At 34.9% G+C, this 22525-nt stretch overlaps 1 protein-coding gene across 1 annotated transcript in view; it reads left to right on the forward strand.

Annotated features, from left to right (window-relative positions):
- Positions 1 to 513: 513 nt before the first annotated feature.
- LOC140160965 (glutamate receptor 1-like) overlaps positions 514 to 22525 on the forward strand; it is a 91016-nt gene continuing 69004 nt past the window's right edge. The window contains exon 1 of the mRNA XM_072184319.1: positions 514 to 1084. Coding sequence (XP_072040420.1) covers positions 1000 to 1084 — 85 coding nt within the window. The 5' untranslated portion in view covers positions 514 to 999. The remainder of the gene's footprint in view (positions 1085 to 22525) is intronic.

Here is a 22525-nt window from a genome sequence, read left to right on the forward strand (position 1 = left end):
AACCTCATTCTATCTTTTGTCCTGTTTTTGTAATACATATTGATTTCTGCTTATGTGTTGGGTTGCATCGGATCTTACCAATCAAATGAAACGTAATCAGCCTAGGCTAATTAAAATGAGATTTCACACTTTCTTGGGCTTGCCAATTGGAAATCAGCAAACCGAAAGAACGAACAACTAAAGAACGTCCAATTTATCTGATTCCTTTAAGCTTAATACAAGATTAGTTATACCTTTTATAAAACACCTCAATTCTTTGTTTTAATAAGTAAATAAATGAGTAACATGAAAGTTGAATGTGTTATTCTTAAACAACTGCAAAGACGGGGAAAGGTTAAAGTACAGATATCGTGAGCCGAAGGTGTGTTTCTTCAAACATATTCATTGATCGTTAGCAGATATTTTATATGTTTCAGCACAATGAAGTCAAATATAATTGAACACTACCATAGCGCCATCTGTAAACAGCACCTCTCTTAAGGTGGCAGTACACAAACCCCTAGTGACCAAATGCTCATCTACGCGCTCGCTCTAGGCTAAATTACATCGTCAATAATACATGACAATCATGAAGTCTATAGTGATTTGCTGAGATCGAATATCGCATGGTTAAGCGTGAAGCGACCAAAATGCACATAATCACCAAACGTCGCAAATAAATGATGTTTGTCATGTAACACTCGTGCACGGAAATAAGCTTAAGCTTTTACTTGGTTTCTATTGTCGGAGAGAGGCTTATGCGACAGAATTACCTGTAAATTGGATTTCGATCAGCAGCATGGCTTCGGTATCATTACTACAGTCGACATCATCTGAATAGTGTATGCCGCTACTGAAAGTTGGATGACATAAACCTGTTTAACACGCTTGGATGCATATGTGACATCTAAAATCTTTGCTCCAATCTTCAACTCAGAGTATTCATAATTCTGAAAACGTGACGCTACATTATCAGTTTTGTGCTACGCATAAGTGACCTGTCAATCAGAAATCACGAAGATGTCTGTCATAACATGGATATTTACTGCTGGAATTTTAGCTATCTTTGTACCAACTGTGGATCTAGTTATACAATTTCGACTATGTAAGTTATGATTTATAGTTTTCTTAACTGTCAATGTTTGTTTGTTTTTTCGGGTGTAGATAGTCAACATACACGTTATTCGTTTTTGGTTCATGAAAAGACTTTTAATATAAAAGTTTTAATATTTAAATGTGAGAATATGGATATAGGGTTGTACGAAAAATACACGCACAATTTCGCATGTGTTAATAAAATTAAACGTGCTCTTAAATACCCATGTACCCCTGCTAGTAAGCCTCAGTGTGAATAGGAAATTGATACTTCTTTCGCCCGACTAATATTTATCAATAAACATCACCGGATGATCCAATTTTAAGTAAAATCTTTTTGAATCTGTCTCTGAAAGATCCTCATTTCTCAAACTCTGTCGATGAAGGACCCCATTCAGTAACGTAATCTGTGAGTCTGAAAGACCCCTTGGTCCCCACATTGTTAGAACACATACTACACATGTAAAACGTTTAACCAAAAAGGTGAATCCTATAATTGCTAGTTAAAATTTTATTGTTTAAAGTCATACGGTATTGTAACAGTTGCGGAGGCAGACAATCGTCAATATTTTTTAAATTGTGGTTTTTACATGATTGTAACGTACTTTAGTAAACTAAGATACTCAGCAAAAATCAAGACTTTGGGTGTTGTAGTTTATTAAGGGGTAGACACTGGTATAATGGCATTAAAACATCAGAAAAAGAGCTATAAATAACAACAAAATTTTCAAAAAACTTTTTATCATGAAATGTTAGGAATAACTTATATTATTTGGCTAAATTGAATTTTAAATATATGTAAATAGCGCCCTCAATTTGCACACAAATATACAGTTTATAGAATAAAAAAATACCACAAAAGATGAATTTAAGTTGGAAAAGAAACGAAACTTTATTAAATATTAAAAAGAGCTGGAAATATTATGCAAATATTTGTGTGATAGTTGTTAGTATTGTCCAGGTCAACAAATGAACATTTTAATAATGCCTTATTTTAAAATTTTATAAATGATCGCATCAAACAACCGTACTAGTAAAAGCTAACATTTTATGGAAAAGAAATACTATCTGTTTTTATAGAAATGTTGTAATATGGCTTTTAACCAGCAATTGTATGGTTCACCTGGTAATCGGACATTTCAGAACATCCCCATGTGCCATCATACATAGGGTTGCACTGCGATTGGCTCTATAATACACATCGCTGTCTCAAGGAGCTTAAAGAAGTGAATGAGTGTATCATGTTTACAAATAAAATACTTCAAGCTCAAATAAATATCATTCAAGAACAAAATCGCATCGCAAATGTACATTTTTCACAGATATCAGCAAACACAATCATCAGTATCACCAAGTTTTGAACACCAAAACTCTTGCTGTTTATATAATAGTGAGGCACACGCGGTTACCGCACAAATCATGTACCAATTAATATTACCAAAATTTGCAGTGACCCCGAGGTCATACTTGAAAAGCACGGGGAATGTGTAAAAATATTATGGCGCGAGCTATAAACAGTCCATTCAACAGTGTGATCATGGCGGCGAATATGTAGCTTCTGTTTTGATCACTCTTGGAGGTGAGAAGCGTTCCGAATGTCCTGCGCGCATCATGAAGAGGCTGCTAATACCGGTAATACAGCCTACTATTTATCCTCGTGTATTTATAGTGCAAATATCTCGCGCAAAATATATTTTGGTTGAGAAGGATATCAATTTACGGTACATAGAAATACGGCTAGTGTTTATAGTAAGCAAGTTGCCGGATAATTTCTGACTGGATAGAATTTATACGTCAATGTACCGAACATCTGTTCCCACTATGAACACGCTGTTTGAGTAGTGTTTTAATCCCGATATTGGTCACCAACAGAGACGTACATCGCCCGTTCATTTCCACATTGTATAGATTAACAATGACAACAACAATCATAACCACCATGCACCAACAACAACATCCAGTAATACTTGCTAATAATGTGTTATGTAACTCATACAAAGATTTCTGGTCATCAAGTTTCATTGGTCTATTGTCTAGCGTCAGCTGCAAAACGACTGCGCGAATCCATTTTTTATTTTCCATTGTACTCCACGATCCACAGAGTGATCAATGTATTGTGTTCACCATACCACGTGAGTGAACATATTTAATCAGCATAATCAGGGCTGGAATGAGGTCGTACGCACTGCCAATAAACGCGCCAGTAGTGTTTACTTTCGCTCGCGGTGACCACCTGTGGGTCCACTTCTCTAGACTTTATGAAGCTTCGTAAGTCTCAAAATCAATCGAAAGTTACGCCGCATCGTAAAATCCATTTCATTCAAATGACTTACGATCGGTATCCTTCGTATACGATCGGTAATAGGAGATTACTACAGCGATCCTTCGCAAAGTTACGTCTAGTAAAAGGATATTCGTAACATGCAAACTGTTACTTGAGGTACGAATGATTAAAAATTGAAATATACCCCTGGGCTTGACAATGGACGTTTTCAAAATGTTCCGATTAAAAAAAACGTTTCAGCTTTTGATCTTACCCTAGTTGCGCTTTGCGTAATTTATGTCACCGGCGAGCGTTTATGTGAATTTTCGCGAGCGTAATGACACTCGCGTACGCTTTATTACGCTGCGTAATCTCATGGGGCATGCCTTGTAAGTTGCGATTAATTTTGAGCCTTATAAAAATTCGTAAAGTTGAGTGAAATGGACCTATTAAAGGTATTGGTGTTGTTTTTAAAATAGACATATTTGATATAGTCCTTGTTTATTTCGTTGTCCTGGTGAATTATGAAAGTAACTGGAAGAAAACGAAGATGTATAATATAAATATATAATTGTAAATATTGTTCATTTTGAACAATTCCTATAAAAACGAAGTTTTTTAACTCACGTTTTAGTGACGTTTCATTCGACTGGCAACTCATCACATCTGACTGTTTCCTTTTATGGGCAACAGGAACCGCTATAGAGGGCGTGATGAGTTGTAGTTGAGTGCGTAGGTCCCCTCGTCCTTGTTTAGAGTTTCATGTCCTTTTCTGCGGATCCAAATGGCTTCTTTGAGCCACCTGGTGGTCTTATCAGCTTCACGATCAATGACTTTGGATTCCTCCCAATTGATGGGGTGATTTGTAGAGGCTACATGATCAGTGATGGCAGATTTGTGAATATCTGTGACAGATGATTTGCGATTTGCACGTGTAAATGGTCTGGACTCAAATTTCTCAACCTCTTTTTGCGCAGGGGATCTCGTAAATGGCCTCCGCTTTTTGTTCCTAATGAACTTGTTCAAAGATAAATATTTAATGTGTTTATTCGTACAATGAAAAGAATATTTTATTTCACGAAAATATTCTTACCACAGTGCTCAGACTATGCAACATCTGTATAATATTATTAACTCTTGCCACGAAATAACGATACATGAATGTAATTTTCCATTGCTCACCACCATAATGTAAAGAACTATTTTTTATTATTCTTTTAATATGATCAACCTGTCGCCAACTTTGTTTTGGTTATGTTAAATCGCTTCTCAGCTCTAAGGAAAACAGTGTGAAATATTCAGCTCATGCCAGCGCTATTAGATTACTGTGAATAATGAGTATCTCCGCCTCTTTAATACAATGCATGAAAACTAGAAAGATTATTTCACATCTCGCGTCTGATGAAAGGGCAATTACGAATAATTGTCGGTATTAATGTTGATATTTCCGGGGATATTTCCCGTTGATCATTGTATGTGACGTGTCTACCAATTACGCCCAGACGCTAAGAGGGAACATATTTTTGATAAGGTACAGTGTGTGTCATATTATAAATGCTGAAATGTAACTGTAATAGTTTTTATTTCTTTTATTTGATGCACACGCGAAGATATGTTTCTTCTTGCACAATTACATGTAAACAATTTCGCTGTGATGTGCGCTTTCAAAGTCCAAGACCTTTTTTGAGTATAGCTCAAGGAATTCTTTTTTATACACGCATACGCACACCCCTTCCAAAAATTCACACATACCTCTTACATAGCCACCCAGATGCCCCCAGGGCTGCTTCCTCACCCGGGAGGACGAGGGATTCCCTGAATATCAACATATTAGATGTTAATCACACTTTTGGCTTTTCAAAATCAGAACATTATGATTCTAAGCGATAGTTATTTAAACTGCAATAGCCTTTAAGTTGACCCTTATACCTTCGATGTGCCGCAAAAGCCATTAAAAATTCAAAAGAAGAAAACAGTGTACGAAAGATGCAATGCTAATCATTCTGCATCGCTAAACCTTTTGAGACATATGGATAGTTTGAAATGCTCAATCATCTCCAAGCATATGGTATTCTATAACAAATACATTCGCTCAAATGTAGATCTAACACCAGAGTTTATAGACTATATAAAATCCGGTATTAAATATTCTGGCATTTGTGGCTGTAGGCATGTTATGCGACTGTAACGTTGACCATTTTATTTAGAATGTGGCCATGAAGGCGTTAATGCTATCAAGGTATTAAATCTTAGGCTTTTCGCAAAATCAGAATATTATGACTCAAATCGAGAGTTCTTTGACTGCAACAACCTTCATGTTAACCGTTATACGTCGCTGTGCCGCAGACGTCATTAAAAATTCAAAAGAAGAAAACAGTGTGTGGGAGAGATGCAATGCTAATTATTCTGCATCACAAAACCATTTTTAGATAATTATATAGAGAATTAGTTCAAATACTCAATCATCTCCAATTATGTACTATTCTATTTCAAATACATTCACTGTAGATCTAACACCAGGATTTTATAAACTGGTTCTATCTTGCGAGTTAAGTTTTACTTTATTTAAATCCGTATTAAATATATAACCATCAAAATGATTGTAGAGAAAAGATCATAAAAAAACGAACTACGCAAAAAAATAAAACGCGCGTAGAAGTTGTTTCCGGTTTGTTTTCAGCACAGCAAATTAATTGTATTTGATCCCTGATTTCTTTTGTTGTTGACCGCCCTTCAACCGATTTTAATCTAAAGTCATGTGAATTATTTTAATCGATTCCCCCAATAAGGAAAGAATATTGCTATTATTCAAAATACCCATAATGCTAAAACATTTCCAATACAGTGTTTATAACTTCGATTAAATTAGGTCACATTTGCCTGCGTCAAATGTGGGCATTACAATATAAAATCGCTGTTGGCTGATAATTGTACCCAGTGTAATATTTCCTGTTTTTACCTCCAAGTATTATGCAAGTTTGCAACACCTGATGCCGTCGCCGCATACCACATCATATTATATGTACATATTTTATGATGTTGTATTATGAAATAAACAATAAAAATAAGATATTGCAATAAGAAATGATAGTGTTTGATTCATCACTTTCTGTAAGTAAAACAATTCACCTTACCATGTGTGTCTGGTCTATAAAAGGTGTCAAAAACCTAATTTTGAATGCATTGTTTTGACACTTATCGTGAGGCTATGTCAAATACACGTATAATGCTTACCGGTTGATTTAGAATGGTGAAGGCACCTGTACAGTGGCTTTGCCCGTAACGTTGATCATTCTATTCATAATATGTTATGTAATCCCCGAAGAGGAACTAGATAGAGGTAATTAGCTTTCGTGTGGTTTGTTCTTTAGGCTGCGATCACATAGAAGTATACTGTATGTACTATGTGAACTCAACCTGATCGAATGAGCGTATATCGTATAGCGAATACCGTATACCGTATACAGTATACTTCTATGCGATAGCAGCCTAAGCGATTGCAATATAATATCTGATTGAGGATTCTGATCTTCAGGTAGAGGTATTTCCTTCAAAGTAAGGCACCAGAAACAAATTTGTTCGATTTTTGGATCGACAGTCGATGCTGCTTCGATGCTTGTTAGTAATGAACTAACAACTTATTAATCAAAATGAATGCTGCCATGTTAACTCATGCAAACGGTATTTCACAGGTATGCGTTAGCGTTAGGCATGCATGACAGAAATTATGCATCACCAGTCTCGGTACCTCACAGTTAGTCTACTCGTCTGACATTTATCATATTGATATCTGCATCAACCACCCTAACAGAAGCTAACAGATATTTGACTGATAATTTTCCCATTCTGTAAATTTATCACGAACTGACCTTGCCGCGTTTGAGACGACAATAATTGGTAATGATGTGATATGAGCCGAAGATGAAATTTCATAATATCAGAGTAAGAGTAAGTAAATAACCTACTCATTTCTGGTAAATACTCTAAAATTGCATATCACAGTTCCTGTTACTGCAGTTATTATATAATATCATTTGTTTTGGCAGTGCAATATTGTTACTGATACCGAATATTCCAGTAATATCACAGTTTCCCTTCAGCAGATGGATATACACTGTTGCTAAAAATAGGTTTTGTGATAATGAGTGTATACATTCCTAATCATTTCAGTTGTAGACCATTTTGAAGCAGTTACTTTTATACATTTCGTGTGTAAAAAATACCAATTTTCATTTTAAAATACTTTCTCCTGGTTAAGACCAATTCTTTAAAAAATATCTCCCTAAAGAAAGAGTATTCTCAAATAGCAACTAACGGTTATTTATAACTGGCAAGCTCCTCATCTACGGATGTCAATCCTCTCCTCCCCTCTTCCCCATATCCATGGATGTCAATTCTCCACTCTTCACTCCTCATTCAAGGAATGTCAATTCTCTTCTCCTTTCTCCTCTCCTCTCATCCACGGATGTCAAGACACAAAACGGAGGCTTGCACATTAAAATTCTATGACTGATCAAGGATTCATACACTCTGAAATAGTGAGAATCACGCACAGTGATTTCGGCCCGTTCATTTTTCTTCCGGGTTATAAAAATGGTTACAGAAATAGACAAAATCACGTGATTTTGTTCTCTTGTATGAAATATGTTGATAAATGCGTATCACTTGTTGCTCGAGAAATGGTACGAAATAATGCACTTGTACTGAGATGTTGGATGCATCAACATCTCAGTACGCGTGCGTGTATTATTTTGTACAATTTCACTTTCAAATAGAAGACGCTCTCAACAGGCCTCGGCAGTTAGACAAACACACATTACATTTCGAATGAAAATGATGAAGGGTATGGCTTAGGATTGTTTCTGGACTTTCCCTCAAAATGGTTCAAAGTGGACATATAGTCCATAATCTAATGTCATTTTGTATAACATTGTTCAACCGCTGAAGAACCTAGACGTGATTTAAGCTTCTCATTACATTATATAATCACGCTATTAAAGAATTATATTTTTTTTTTGACCCAAACCAAGAGGCTGCCAACAACTGTATTTCTCGAATGGAAGCATGTGTTGAAGATATTCGTCATTGGATGAAAGACAACTACCTGAAACTTAATGACAATAAAACGGAGTTCATACTCTTTGGTTCTAAACATAATCTCAGTAAGATTATCATACCACACATAGAAATGGGTGATTCAACTATTGCTCCCGTTTCACAAGTTCGCAACCTTGGTGTTATTATGGACAGTACAATGACTCTGGTTCCTCATATCTCATCTGTTATCAAATCTGCCTCTTTTCAACTCAGAAATCTTGGCAAGATTCGCAGATACCTAAGCCCACAAGCCACAGAACAATTGGTCCATGCTTTTGTATCATCTCGCTTGGACATGGGTAATGCCATTCTGTTTGGACTTCCAAAAGATCAAATTCACAGATTGCAACTCAAACAAAATACCGCTGCTAGACTGGTCACCCGTACAAAACCTTCTGAACACATCTCTCCTGTTTTGTTTGACTTACACTGGCTCCCTGTTAACTTCCGGCTTAAATACAAACTTATGTTGCTCGCTTACCGTGTTTTCAATGGAATTGCTCCCCATACATATATGAACTTCTTGACTTTACAACCCTTCTCGCCCCGGTCTCCGTTCCGCAAATAAAACCCTCCTTGTTCAACCTAAATCATCTCGGTCATGGGGTGATCGCGCCTTCTCTGTGGCAGCCCCTCGCATATGGAACAGTCTTCCCAATTTTATTCGCAGTTGCTCGTCAATCGAGTCATTTAAATCCTCACTCAAGAAACATTTTTTCGAACTTGCTTATGAGCTGGATTAATTTGTAGTTTACTATGTTATTTTTTACTTCATGTATCTTGAAATGTACTATTGTTGATTGCATTTTTTCCTTGTTTCAATTTTTCCTGCTGGTATATTTTGTTTTGCTCTGTATGCGCCACGAGCGTTTATTGCGGATCTGCGCGCTTTACAAGTGTACATATTATTATTATTATTATTATTATTATGGCGTCTGTAATCGTCAGTATCTATGTTGTTGTTTTTTCAGCTGAGCAAACAAATCTGAATATTGTATGTAATATATGCACAAACGCGAGTAAGAATGTTGATACATTTAATGATGAAGTTTAATTAATAGATGTAGTTGTAATCAATTTTATTTCTTTTATTTGATGGTATCGAATCATATATAATAAATGACGATTTTCATATGAACGCATTATTACATGAAAGCAATCGCGGCAGTAGTGTGCGCTCTCCCAGCCTGAAATACCCCATCCACGAATTACCTCATCCATACCCACCCCGCATTCACATGCACACAAAGCCCCACACATTCGCAGAACGTGTATCCTGATGAATTTGAATTACAAATCACAAAACAAAATTATGAGCAAAGTTTAACGTTTTCCCATGCAGAATTTGAAGGGACTGAAATATTTAATTAAGTATACGCGGGTTAAAATCCAATTAGAAATGTTCATAATCATGTCAAAAATGGTCCTTTAATCAGGACTTCTTCTGCTTCTGTTCTTATAGCATGAGATTTGATCCGTTAGGTTTTATTTCAGCTACATTGGGAGGCGAGTTTGAGAAGTCCATACCGTAATATTATTGCTAGGCTAAATGTTCTTTTCGCAGTATAAATTTAACTAGATCAAGATATCTGAAGACAGCTTTTGTGTTTCTGTTTCGTTTTTTCCTAAACTATTGTTATAAGGTAGCCATTACTTATTTGGAAATCTTTACATTGTGTGCTATTTCACATATCTTGCTTTATTATCCTGTGAATTTCAGCGTTAAATATCCTGCCATTGTTGGTTGCATCATTGGACTTGTTTCCAAAATTCAGTTTCATACAAAAGAAAACACTGTGTCAAAACAAAAACAAAATGATACAGGAATCTAATCAAACTAGAAGCACGTAAACTAATGTTAACTTGAATCAGATTAAATACTAGATGTAATGAGACTACGTTTCAAATTATAATGATCTCGAAACAAATCTGTAAAAATATGATCATCATTTTGGGTAGAGGAGATTTGTATCAGGCTCTATAAAAAAAAAAGTCTAAATATCGTAATATATCTTCTGATCTTACGGTAGAGGTGTATTTTTCAAAGTAATAGCGCGTGTATTTCCTCAGTTTAAATATACACTCATCACACTTAATTTGCCGGAGTCATTCATCTGAAGATAATTTGCCAAAATCGATTTCATAAAGGTGAGAAATCGGCCAAATACTGCCACAGATAATGATGCCATATTAATTCATGCAAACGGTATTTCACAGGTATGCGTTAGGCATGCATGACAGAAATTATGCATCACCAGTCTTGGTACCTCGCAGTTAGTCTATCCGTCTGCAGACTTGTACCCGAGTCCAGCTTGTCCGAGTCCGAGCCGAGCCGAGTCCATTTGAATCCGAGTCCGAGCCAAGTCCGAGTCCTTTTGTGTCCGAGTCCGGACTCGAGTCCAAGTCCGGGGGTGCGAGTCCGAGCCAAGTCCGAGTCCAGCAAAAATAAGACCCGAGTCCGGACTCGAGTCCGGACTCGGTCAGAGTCCATGCCCGGAGGTGAGGGGGTCATTCAACATTAATGTGCCGGAGTCATTCATCTAAAGATAATTTGCCAAAATCGATTTCATAAAGGTGAGAAATCGGGCAATACTGCCACAGATAATGATGCCATATTAATTCATGCAAACGGTATTTCACAGGTATGCGTTAGGCATGCATGACAGAAATTATGCATCCCCAATCTGGGTACTTCATAGTTAGTCTATCCGTCTGACATTTATCATATTGATATCTGCAACACCACCCTAACAGAAGCTAACAGATATTTGACTGATAATTTTCCCATTCTGTAAATTTATCACGAACTGACCTTGCCGCGTTTGAGACAATATTTGGTAATGATGTGATATGAGCCGAAGATGAAATTTCACAATATTACCTTCAAAGAGTAAGTAAATAAGCTACTCATATCTGGTAAATACTGCATAATTGCATATCACAGTCCCTGTTACTGCAGCTTTTATATAATATCGTTTATTTTGGCAGCGCCGTATCGTTTACTGTCGAGTCCAATATTTTTAAACTCATATCGAGACCAATACATTTTGTATTGGGTGAAAATTAAACCATTAAATTTTATCATTATTATGTTTTCAGAATCTTTTCTTGGTCAAAACAAGAGTTTGGGTAAAACATGTGATTTTTTGGTCAAAAATGTTATTTTTGGTCCAAAATGTGATTTATGATCAAAATATGTGATTTTTGGTCAAAAATGTGATTTTTGGTCAAAAATATGATTTTTGGTCAAAAATATGATTTTTGGTCAAAAATGTGATTTTTGGTCAAAAATGTGATTTTTCGTCAAATGAGCAAGTCAAAAATGAGTTTTGGTCAAAAATTGTAGAAAACAAAATTTTTTGGGGAAAAGTGAGCCTATCCAACACAGTCCAAGTTTTGAGTCCAAGCGTTGATTATATTGGACTCTTCAACTCTGTACAAAGTATAGGAAGGAAGATTCTGAGATTTTAGGATTTTGTGATATGAATGTATACGTGTTCCTAATCATTTTAGTTGTAGACCATTTTGAAGAAGTTACTTTTATACATCTATGACGGTTTATTTTGTGGGTAAAAAATACCAATTTTCATTTAAATACTTTTTCCTGGTTAAGACCAATTCTTATAAAATATTTCCTTTAAGGACTCTGTCATCCACCTTTGCACAGTATTTTTTTAGTTCTTGAGAGCACATCAGACATATCGAATTGAAGAATGTCCTTCTGATATCAAATAATTTAGATTTGTTAAATTTCGCGATACAGTATAATACAAATTTTGAGGCAAATTATTAAAAATTGATATTTTTGATATTTAACAGTCCTCGAAGTAAATTTTTATAAATCTAATGATATTTACTTAAAGTGTATGTAGCTGAGAAAAAAGCCGACGATCATTTGAAAATTTAGACTTTTCGTATTAAAGATACATTTTTCCATAAAAGACCCAACAATCTTTTAAAAAAACCAATGTGTATCTTCAATACGAAAGGTCAAAAATTTCCAATGATCGTCAGCTTTTCCTCCCAGCTACATACACTTTAGGTACATATCAGTAGATTTATAAATTTTACTGTTAAATATGAAAATAGAAAATATAAATTTTATTAATTTTCAACAAATTGTGTTTTATATTGCAAATTTCAGAAAATAAAATTATTTGATATCAGAAGGACATTCGACCTATTCAGAATGCAATTCGATATGTCTGATGTGCTCGTGTCCCACTAAAAATACTGTGCAAACGTTGTTATCCGATTCCTTAAGAAAGAGTGTTATCAAATAGCAAAGAACGGTTATTTATAACTGGCAAGCTCCTCATCTACGGATGTCAATTCTCTCCTCCCCTCTCCCCGTATCCTTTCTTCACTCCTCATTCAAGGAATGTCAATTCTCTACTCCCCTCTCCTCTCCACTCATCCACGGATATCAAGACATAAACCGGAGGCTTGCACATTAAAATTCTATGATTGATCTGGGATTCCTACACTCCGAGATAGTGAGAACCAACCACGCGCAGTTCTTTCGGCATCGTTCATTTTTATTCCGGGTAATAAAAATTGTTACAAAAATAGCAAAAAAATCATTTTCTTTCTCTTGTATGTAATAAGTTAATAAATGCATATCACTTGTTGCGCGAGAGGCTGTACAAAATAGTGCACTTGTACTAATGAACTCCCCCTGCGGAGCTTGTGCATTAGACGCATCAACATATCAGTACGCGTACATTATTTTGTATATACAATTTCACTCTCAAATAGAAGATGCTCTCAACAGGCCTCGGCAGTGAGACAAACAAACATTACATTTGGGTAAGGCTTAGGAGTGTTTCTGGACTTTCCCTCAAAATGTTTCAAAGTGAGCATAGTCCATAATCTACTAATATCATTTTGTATAACATTATCCAGTCCGAACACCACTTCCGTGTTTACTGCGCCAAATCGGCAGACCGCTGAAGGACCTAGCCGTGATTAAAGAAAATTATGCTTCTCATTACATTAAATAATCACGCTATTAAAGAATTACGGCGTATGTAATCGTCAGTATCAATGTTGTTGCTTTCAGTTGAGCAGACAAATCTGCATATTGTATGTAATGTATCTACCAATAATACACAAACGCGAGTAAGAAAACATGTTGATACATTTAATGATGAAGTTTAATAAATGTAGTTGTAATCATTTTTATTTCTTTTATTTGATGGTATCGAATCATAATGCAAGACGATGTATTACATGTATTCTAACGCACTACATGTGCAATAGTGTGCGCTTTCTAAGCCTGAAATAGCCAATAAAATTAATTGAAGTATAGCTGGGGTGTACTTTTAATACATACCTACGTACACACCATATCCACATTACCTAATGCATACCCACCCCGCATCCACGTGCACACAAAGCCCCACACATTCGCAAAACGTGTATCCTGATGAATTTGAATTACAAAACACAAAACGAAATTAAGTCTAACATTTTCCCATGCTGAATTTGAAGGGACTAAAATATAGGGTACACAACTTATTAAAACATATCGAAAAATATTTGACGAAATGCACACATGTAAAAATGTATGGGTAGCCTTATTTGTTTTACACATATGGGCCAAATTATAGCGTCACTCGTCATTGCGTTCAGTCACAATGGTTCATAATGTAAAAAAGAGACCCTTTTAAACAGTGTTAAAAATTGCATCTGAGTCCATAGGAGTCAACTCTCAAACAATACTTATGTACAGTAAATCAGGTCTATTCATGTGTTTGTTAAACCATTTGGATTTGGATTTGGATGATACCTTCTCTTAAATAACAGTATTGCGAACCACCAGCATACATAACTCGATGTAGAGAGTCTTTCCTATTCAGAGGAAATATTGCAATTACACACCTTATTGCCTTTTAACAATAACCATTGACACTAGCACATATCAGAGAAGATGTAAGAAAAGGATGGAGAACAGAATTATATCCTTGAGATAATCCCGTAGGTAATCCTGTTACACCTATCATAGTCCTTTATTCTCAAGTGGTGGGTTAACCAACAATTAACAATGAGAGGAAATTCCTGAACCTAGTTCAGTTGGGGATGATTTGAAGTGACCGCCAATTATGACCATTTGATATTTAATACCAGCAATGTGAAAAAAGAAAAGAAATAATGTAGTGTCAAAATAATGTACCCTTTTACGGAAGGAGCAAAGTTTAACAAGTTATAACTCGAAGTTATATAACTGAAGTACGAATGTCAGCGGCGAATGTCAGGTTATTATTTCAAAAGTCATTAAAAAAATTGCAGGCAGAGGTGGGAATCGATCTCGGTACCTCCAGGTTAAACAGCACTGTGGAAGACCACTAAGCCAACTAAATATCTGTTGTGAGATGTGACATTAATCTTTGATATTGCTTAATGGAACAAATCGTGGAATTAAATCAGTAATAAAAGAAGTAGATTCTTATATAGCGGTCAAATTCAATAAAAGGGGAAATATGTGTCCCTGCTCTAAAGAAAATATAGGTTAGAAAATTATCAAATAAATTTAAATTAAAAATTGAGATTTTATATTTCTTTCTTTCATGAGGCGGACAAACACTGACAAACACTGTATAAGCTAAAAATTCGACACTTATCACTAGATCCTGTCATAGCTCAATGGTAGAGCATCAGACTGCTAATGTCAATATCGTTGGTTCGAGTCCTCCTGCCAGCAATGGTTATATTTATGATTTTAATACTACGCTACAATTTGTTCAATTTTTTTCGTTTATTTATTTATTTATTTATTTATTTATTTATTTATTTATTTATTTATTTATTTATTTATTTATTTATTTTTGTTTATTTATGTAAATAATTTGATATATTTGAAAGAGGTATTTGAGCAATTGAAATTTTGATTTTATAATCCTATGGGATCATTTTGAACCCCCATCCCCACCCCTCCCAAATTGCCAAACGCACAAAACCTATGAGTTTGCATCATACATGTCATCATCATAAAAAAAACACATTCTATGTATACCTGACGCCGCCGGCAGCCTATATTAATTTACTAGTCAACATTTGCATAGGAACCGCATAGATTGGAGATTATATGGTCAATTCCAGCCAAAGCGGGCCAAAAGTCTCTCTGGGGGCCATTTTGAAAATGTTTTCCTTTTCAATTCTAGACTTATCAAATGAGACGATCATGTCTAGTGAATCATCAGGTGGAAGTGCCATCGGATTGAAAAATAACTTTTCTTGCTAGACCAAATAAAGTGTTAAATGCGCATATGCATGTTACCCACGAATTCAAGCATTTTTCACCTGTTGTATGCCATAAAATTTCACTTTCTTTAATATCTTTCAATATTTTATGTGTGACTCATATACACTAGAAATCGGTGAAGACTTTGAACGTAAAATAGAATTTTATTACATATATCTACAAAGAAATATTTTGGTTATTACAAATTTTAAGAAAGAACCAGGTGTACAGTTAAGATTGTGTCAATTCTTCGAACTCTTTCCAAAGTGGCTGTCATTTAACATTACTGTATTATTTCGAAAGATTAGAATAAATGCTTCATATAAATATAAAGTTAGATTTTGTATCTCGTCGCAGGATGAGGATCTCGGATGGATTCGTGGGTAACAGCGTCTGGAAAATAGCAATTCCTATTATTTTTTGTAATAAAAAAAAAATACTTTTCCGTATGTCAATAATTCAGGCTGCAATGGCACTAAAATGAATTTTAATCAAAATTCAGACTACATGGAATATTTAGAATGGATCATTATGGCATTTTGGGTATAAAAATTTTGAGAATAATGAAGTTGCCAAATTCAAATAGACAGAGCAAACAGTTTTATATTATTATTTTAGTAAAATCATTCCATATTTTCATGCAGCAATATTCTATTAAATTGTGTTTGACAGTTCCTATGAACTAAAACACTATCAATACATTGTTAACTATAATTTAAGTAGGGATTCGTGGGTAACCAAAATGTTCGTGGGTAACACATATTTGTAGGTATGTATTGGTAAGTGGCAAAATAGAAAATATTACAGAAGGTTGGAAACCACCATGCGGTTATTCCTCCATTGTGTTTCAATGATTCCCGTTTCTCTAACCAATTGCATTTACCCAAAAATGGTAATTTAGGATAATCAATCAAAACTTCATGATACAGCTTCAGTATACCTTCAAGAGGACGCTATTAAACAGGACTGTTTTGGAACCTATTTCGCATGTTTTCAAAATGTTAAGATGCATAAGAAACATATAATTTACGAGTAAATCCTTGGATTCGTGGGTAACGCCGAATTCGTGGGTAAAGCTATAAGTACTATAGTACCGTTTGGGGTATGCGTTTCTTAGGTGTATAAACTGTAAGTACTGTCAAAATTATAGCATACCCATGGCTTGAATATGTGCTGATTTAAACTTAAAATAAACAATCTCCTTATTTGTCAAGGTTAGCATCTATTCGGGATTCGTGGGTAACAAAAGTTTAAGCCGTCGTAGATTCTTTTTTAAAGCGGTGAACGTATTTTTACGATTTACAATTTTAAGCGCTTGTCAAACTAAATTCAGTGTCCAAAGTCATTAAATGTTAATTTAAGTTATGGCAATTATATTTGCTGGGCTCGTGGGTAACAGTTGATACGTGGGTAACGCCAAATTTGATTTTATGGAATTTTATGGGTAAAACGTATTTGCATAAAATAATCACTTGGACCTCAGAATTATAGAACGAAACTTCGTTTTATGATATAGTCATTTATGGCATATTCACTTAACATTTTCCAGAACGATCATTTTATTTTTGATACGCGGGTAACAAAATTATTAGCCAAATTGACTTAATGGCCTCTAGAGTCCACAAACTTTGGTGGAATTCAATCGTTTTACATATGATGAGAGATCATGCAAACGTCTTTCTAACGGTAATAATTTCATTTTGATTGAAGGACATTCAATGACATATATGGTGCTTTATCTTTGAATTCGTGGGTAACGACAAGTCATTTAAGCTATCATAACTTGTCCCCTGGTATGACTTGCTAGTAATGGCCTATATGCACAAAGAGAGCACATTGGACGTGACATGATATGCTCCATCAATAACGTGATTTCCTTTATTAATGACATTTTAAAGTTGAAAGTTAACATAGAGAGAATTTTGTCCCGCTTTCGCTGGAATTGACCATATACGTATTTATTAGTAATAGACAAGTAATATATATATGGTCGAATCCAACCAAAAGTGTCCACGGGGCAAAAATAAAAGTCCGAAATAAAAATGTCTCCACAATTTTTTCCTTTTGCCCATTGATTGATGACATATTGGCCTTATAGGAACCAAAGGTGCCATTACTAATCTTGAAAAATAAATCCAGGACGTGTGATAGTAAATGTGATATCAAAACCCAATGTTACCTACGAATACCACTAGGATGCTTTCACTATCGCAATACTAATCAACCTAAAACAAATGGAATATTCCCATTAACGCTTTTTTCGTGTAATGTAGACCACAGGGTGTCAGGAAAATGCCAGCTCAACCAGAAAATATTTGTTTTTATTTTTATAACGCGATCAATATGATCTTTGTCAATTTATGCTAGTTTATTTTTGAAAATGAAGTTTAGGTCAGTTTCTGTATTTTATTTATCAAATGAGTATGAATCAATTTACACATTGTATAAGAACGAGTAGGATATATGTTTTCAAGAATATTAGGAATTATACGCGTACACCTAACGCTTTATACAATGAAAAGGTGAAGAAACCCGGGTATTCGTAGGTAACATGAGCGATTTAACAAAATCTATATTGAGTTTAGAGGTTTAAATTTTGCTATTATGGTAATGAATTAATAAAATGGTAGTTTTAGATCTCTTTCAGATGGTACGTCCAAATGAATAAATGCTATTACCTTAGATCAAAAATTTTGATGCTTTTAGCAAGATTTTGACCACTTCATTTTGATATACAAGTAGTTAATCAGCAATTTTACATAATAAATAATTGTTGAATGAATCCGTATATGGGTAATAATAGTGTCCTGGGGTACCGCTTAAAGTTTTTGACAATTAATTTCCATTGGTAGGGACACTTCATTACACATGTCATGTATTATGCTGTATTCGTAAGTAACATTTCAGTATTTGTAGGTAAGAATTAGACTTTTGGTGGATATCGCAATCAAAAGTTCATTTTGTGAAGTCCATCTTGGAGTCAGTTACGTCTTGTGGCCTTTCGTTTGAGGGCAACTACAATTAGCTTTATACCAGGGTCCATCACTGTGTTGTCTAGATCATGAGACAACGAGAACAGTCGTTTTTTCCATGGTATTCGTAGGTAACCTTAGCGAAAACGTCAAAAGTTACCTTCGAATAAATGAATTTGGACACAAATTACTCAGAAACCAGAAGGTCGGTAAACATTTAAAATGAAGCACACATGACAGTTGACAAATCCAAGTATTTATCCCTTCTAATCTTCTTTGAATCTGATTTTTCTTTCAAATGAGCAGACCGTCGTCTATTTCAGTACACATTTTCAACAATTAAGCCGTATTCAGTTTTGCATGGTGGGCATGTATGTGAATTCGCAACTTTCATTGACATATGATTTGATAGCAAACATACAGGCCTTCGTTATGTACCAATATGGGCATTGGCATGAATGGCGGTGTTTCACAATACTGTCATGATGTCAAATTATATTCGTAGGTAACATTCGGTTACCGAAATTTACCTACGAATACTTGCTTTTATTGTTGACATCTCAGAAATATTTAAACGCAGGCTATTGAAACTTGGTAGAAATAAAGAGTGTATTACCCTGCACCTATTGCTTAACTATTGTTTACTATTCTCTCACTTTGTGGAAATGACACAGCTTTTAACATGTATTCGGAGGTAATGCATATTTTTACCAAACCTACCTTTGTGCCATTTAGAATTTCTGGCAGCTAAACACAATAATAAAGATGTCCGAATGCAATGCATTTCAGTATTGGACATATCAAAGCTTGTATCAATTGCGCATTTATTAGTGATTTCCATTTTAAAAGATATATCTAGTGCTATGAAAAATTGTATTCGTAGGTAATGTAAAAAATACCACTCAAAAAATTATCACAAAAAATTCATAATTATGTACAAATATGTGAAAAATTGAACAGGCAATCTTTGAATACACACCTTTCAGGAAATCAATTTAGATTCAATCCAATGACTTCTTTTCATAACTGATTTAGATGTTTTTAAAAATACCTTAAGAAATATTTTGAAAAAATGGGTAAAAATAGCATGTTTTGGGGTCTCTGTGTCCAAATTTTTCACAGAAGGGGGTCTTATTATATATGGCGCGAAGCGTATGATCAAGCCGAATAAACACAATATAAAAACGAATGCCAATTGATTAATACTTTTAAGTTGTGGCCCTGAACATGCCGTGTACACTTTTGGTTGGATTCGACCATATATCGTGTGTTTGCGATTTATTCCGTAATCAATAAGTATGATGAACAAACGCATTTCTGGCAGAAGCACTCACAGCGTAGTGGTATTCGATCTCGACTGTTAATCAAAAGGTTGTGGGTTCGAACCCTGGTAGAATTTTAATTGGAATAAATTTGTTTTTCTTTTGTTAAGTAAGAGCAGAGAAGATGTAATAAAGAGGAGGTTGATCAAGCTATCCTCAAACAAAATATGTGTGAGACCGTTACACTCAAAGTAAATGATGAATCACCCTATTTAGCTGCTTAACAATAGAATACCACAATAGGGTTTGAACCCAGGATGGGTGTGATACACAAGTTGCAGCTAACTGCTTTTAGGGATAGGTCAGTGTGTGCATGTCATCATGCTATACACAGCATGCATGCAGACCCTGTCATCTAGTCATATTTCAGATAAAATATGACTGAAGTTCTATGGCAAATTATAATTTTTGCTACTTGTTGCCACTTTCAGACTCTATTATTTAAGATAAAGAATGCTATCAATTGTGACCCGTTACAGCAAAAGGTACCTTAAGTCGGGAGCTACATATGCCTTATTTTGCTAGTAACAAATGCATTCTAAACCAATCATTAATCCTATTGTTGTAGAGGATAATAAGCTTGTACCTGTCTATAGAACTGTTTGTTATACAGCTCTAGTCTTTATTTGATATGGCTAATATCTGTTCAAGTGGCATGAGTGGTGGGTTACAAAAGCATTGTAATGTATTTGTATAGGTATGTATTAGCCACCCACTAACAATGAGAGGACATTCCTGAACCTCGTTGACTTGTAGATGATTTGAAATGACCGCCACTTCAGATTGTCATTATTGTTTGATATTTTCTGCCAACATTGGGGAAAAAGAGACACTTGTAGCAGCCGACATAAGGTACCTTTCGCTGTAACGGGTCACAATTATCAGAATATCTTTATTAGGTTGGCAGGAAATGACAGGAAAATATATAAAATAATAAAATAGAAATGATCAACAATCATCACCTCTCTAAAAAATCCTAAAAATTTCTTCTTTAGAAATTACAAAAACGGTGGATTTGGGGGAAATTTTACAGCACTCGATTTCTTTCTTGTATTACCCACATGTGGTATCCCATCCAAGCAGCAGGTCCTTAACACACACGTTTCATACTTTTTAACAAATTCTTTATAGAAACATGGGAAATATTTTCAATTCTGAAGTGAAAATTGGTCAACCATGGGCGGTCACACACATAACATCATAGGATATTTCAAGTGGATGTCTAACTACTTGAGAATAAAGGACTATGAATAGATGCGACAGGATTACCTACGGGATTATCTCAAGGATATAATTCCGTTGACCCTCCTCTTTATTACATCTTCTCTGGTAAGAGGTAATAATTATGGCAATAAATCCGCCGTATAAAACTGAACACAGCTCAATCCAGCCTCATAGGCCTATATCATGTAAATGTATTATGTGATGCAAATGTTGACTAGGAAAAAAAATATCGCACGCCGGCAACTAGACTACTATACAAAAAAAATAGTATCACATCTTTCCTGCTCAATCAATATATTATAATACTTGCAAATAGATCATAGTTTACTAATCTAATCCTGTAATATAGACCTGTTATATCCCCTTTACATGGTTTGTTATGGTAGGGATTAGTGTCCGATCTCTGTAATGTAATGTAAATGAAGCATATTGATATGCAGGAAGAATCGATCAGGGTGCTATCTATTAGGGAAAGATAAACACTATTCAAAATATCAATAGACAAGAAGAAAGGGATGTAGAGATTTGTAATTGAGTCATGCATGATTTATCAGAAGGTTCTTTCCAAAACCCAAACGTAATGCTAAATCTGACAACTACATGTATGGACTCAGGTGCAACTTTTAAAACGACTTATTTTCTTACACAATTTACCATTGTGACTGAACGCAATGATGTGTGACGCTATAAATTGGTCCACATGTGTAAAACAAATAGGGCTATACATACATTTTTACATTTCGTAAAATATTTTTCGACTTATTTTAAAAAGTATTAGGGGGAAGTTGTGGACCCTATAATTAAGTACCCGGGTTAGAATCCAATTAGAACAATGTCAAAACGGTCCTTTAATCGGGAATGCTTCTGCTTATCTTATAGCATGAGATTTGATACATAAGGTTTTTCTTCAGCTACATTGGGAGACGAGTTTGAGAAGTCCATACCGTAAGAGTGCATTGCTAGGCTAAATGGTTTTTTCGCAGTATAAATTTATTATGTCGCCCAAATAATGTCGCAAAAGTCATAAAACAACAGGATTGAGATTTTGTTAATTCATAATACAGAATCGATTTTGGAATCTTTTATTTATTTTAAAGCTAATGACCATAAAGGCGTAAATGATAATTCCCAGAATATCAAAGTTGTTAATGACATTTTTTTTGGCTTTTCAAATCATGATTAATTAATTATTTATTAATTTTGGACCTTGTACTTTTGGTGAGTCGCAGACGTCAGTAAAAATTCCTACAATTAATATAGGAAAGAAGAAACCTTTTGAGACATATGGAGAGTTAGGATAAAATGATCAGTTATCTCCAATATGGTATTC

The sequence above is a fragment of the Amphiura filiformis genome, chromosome 9 (assembly GCF_039555335.1).
Source record: "Amphiura filiformis chromosome 9, Afil_fr2py, whole genome shotgun sequence".
NCBI lineage: Eukaryota > Metazoa > Echinodermata > Ophiuroidea > Amphilepidida > Amphiuridae > Amphiura > Amphiura filiformis.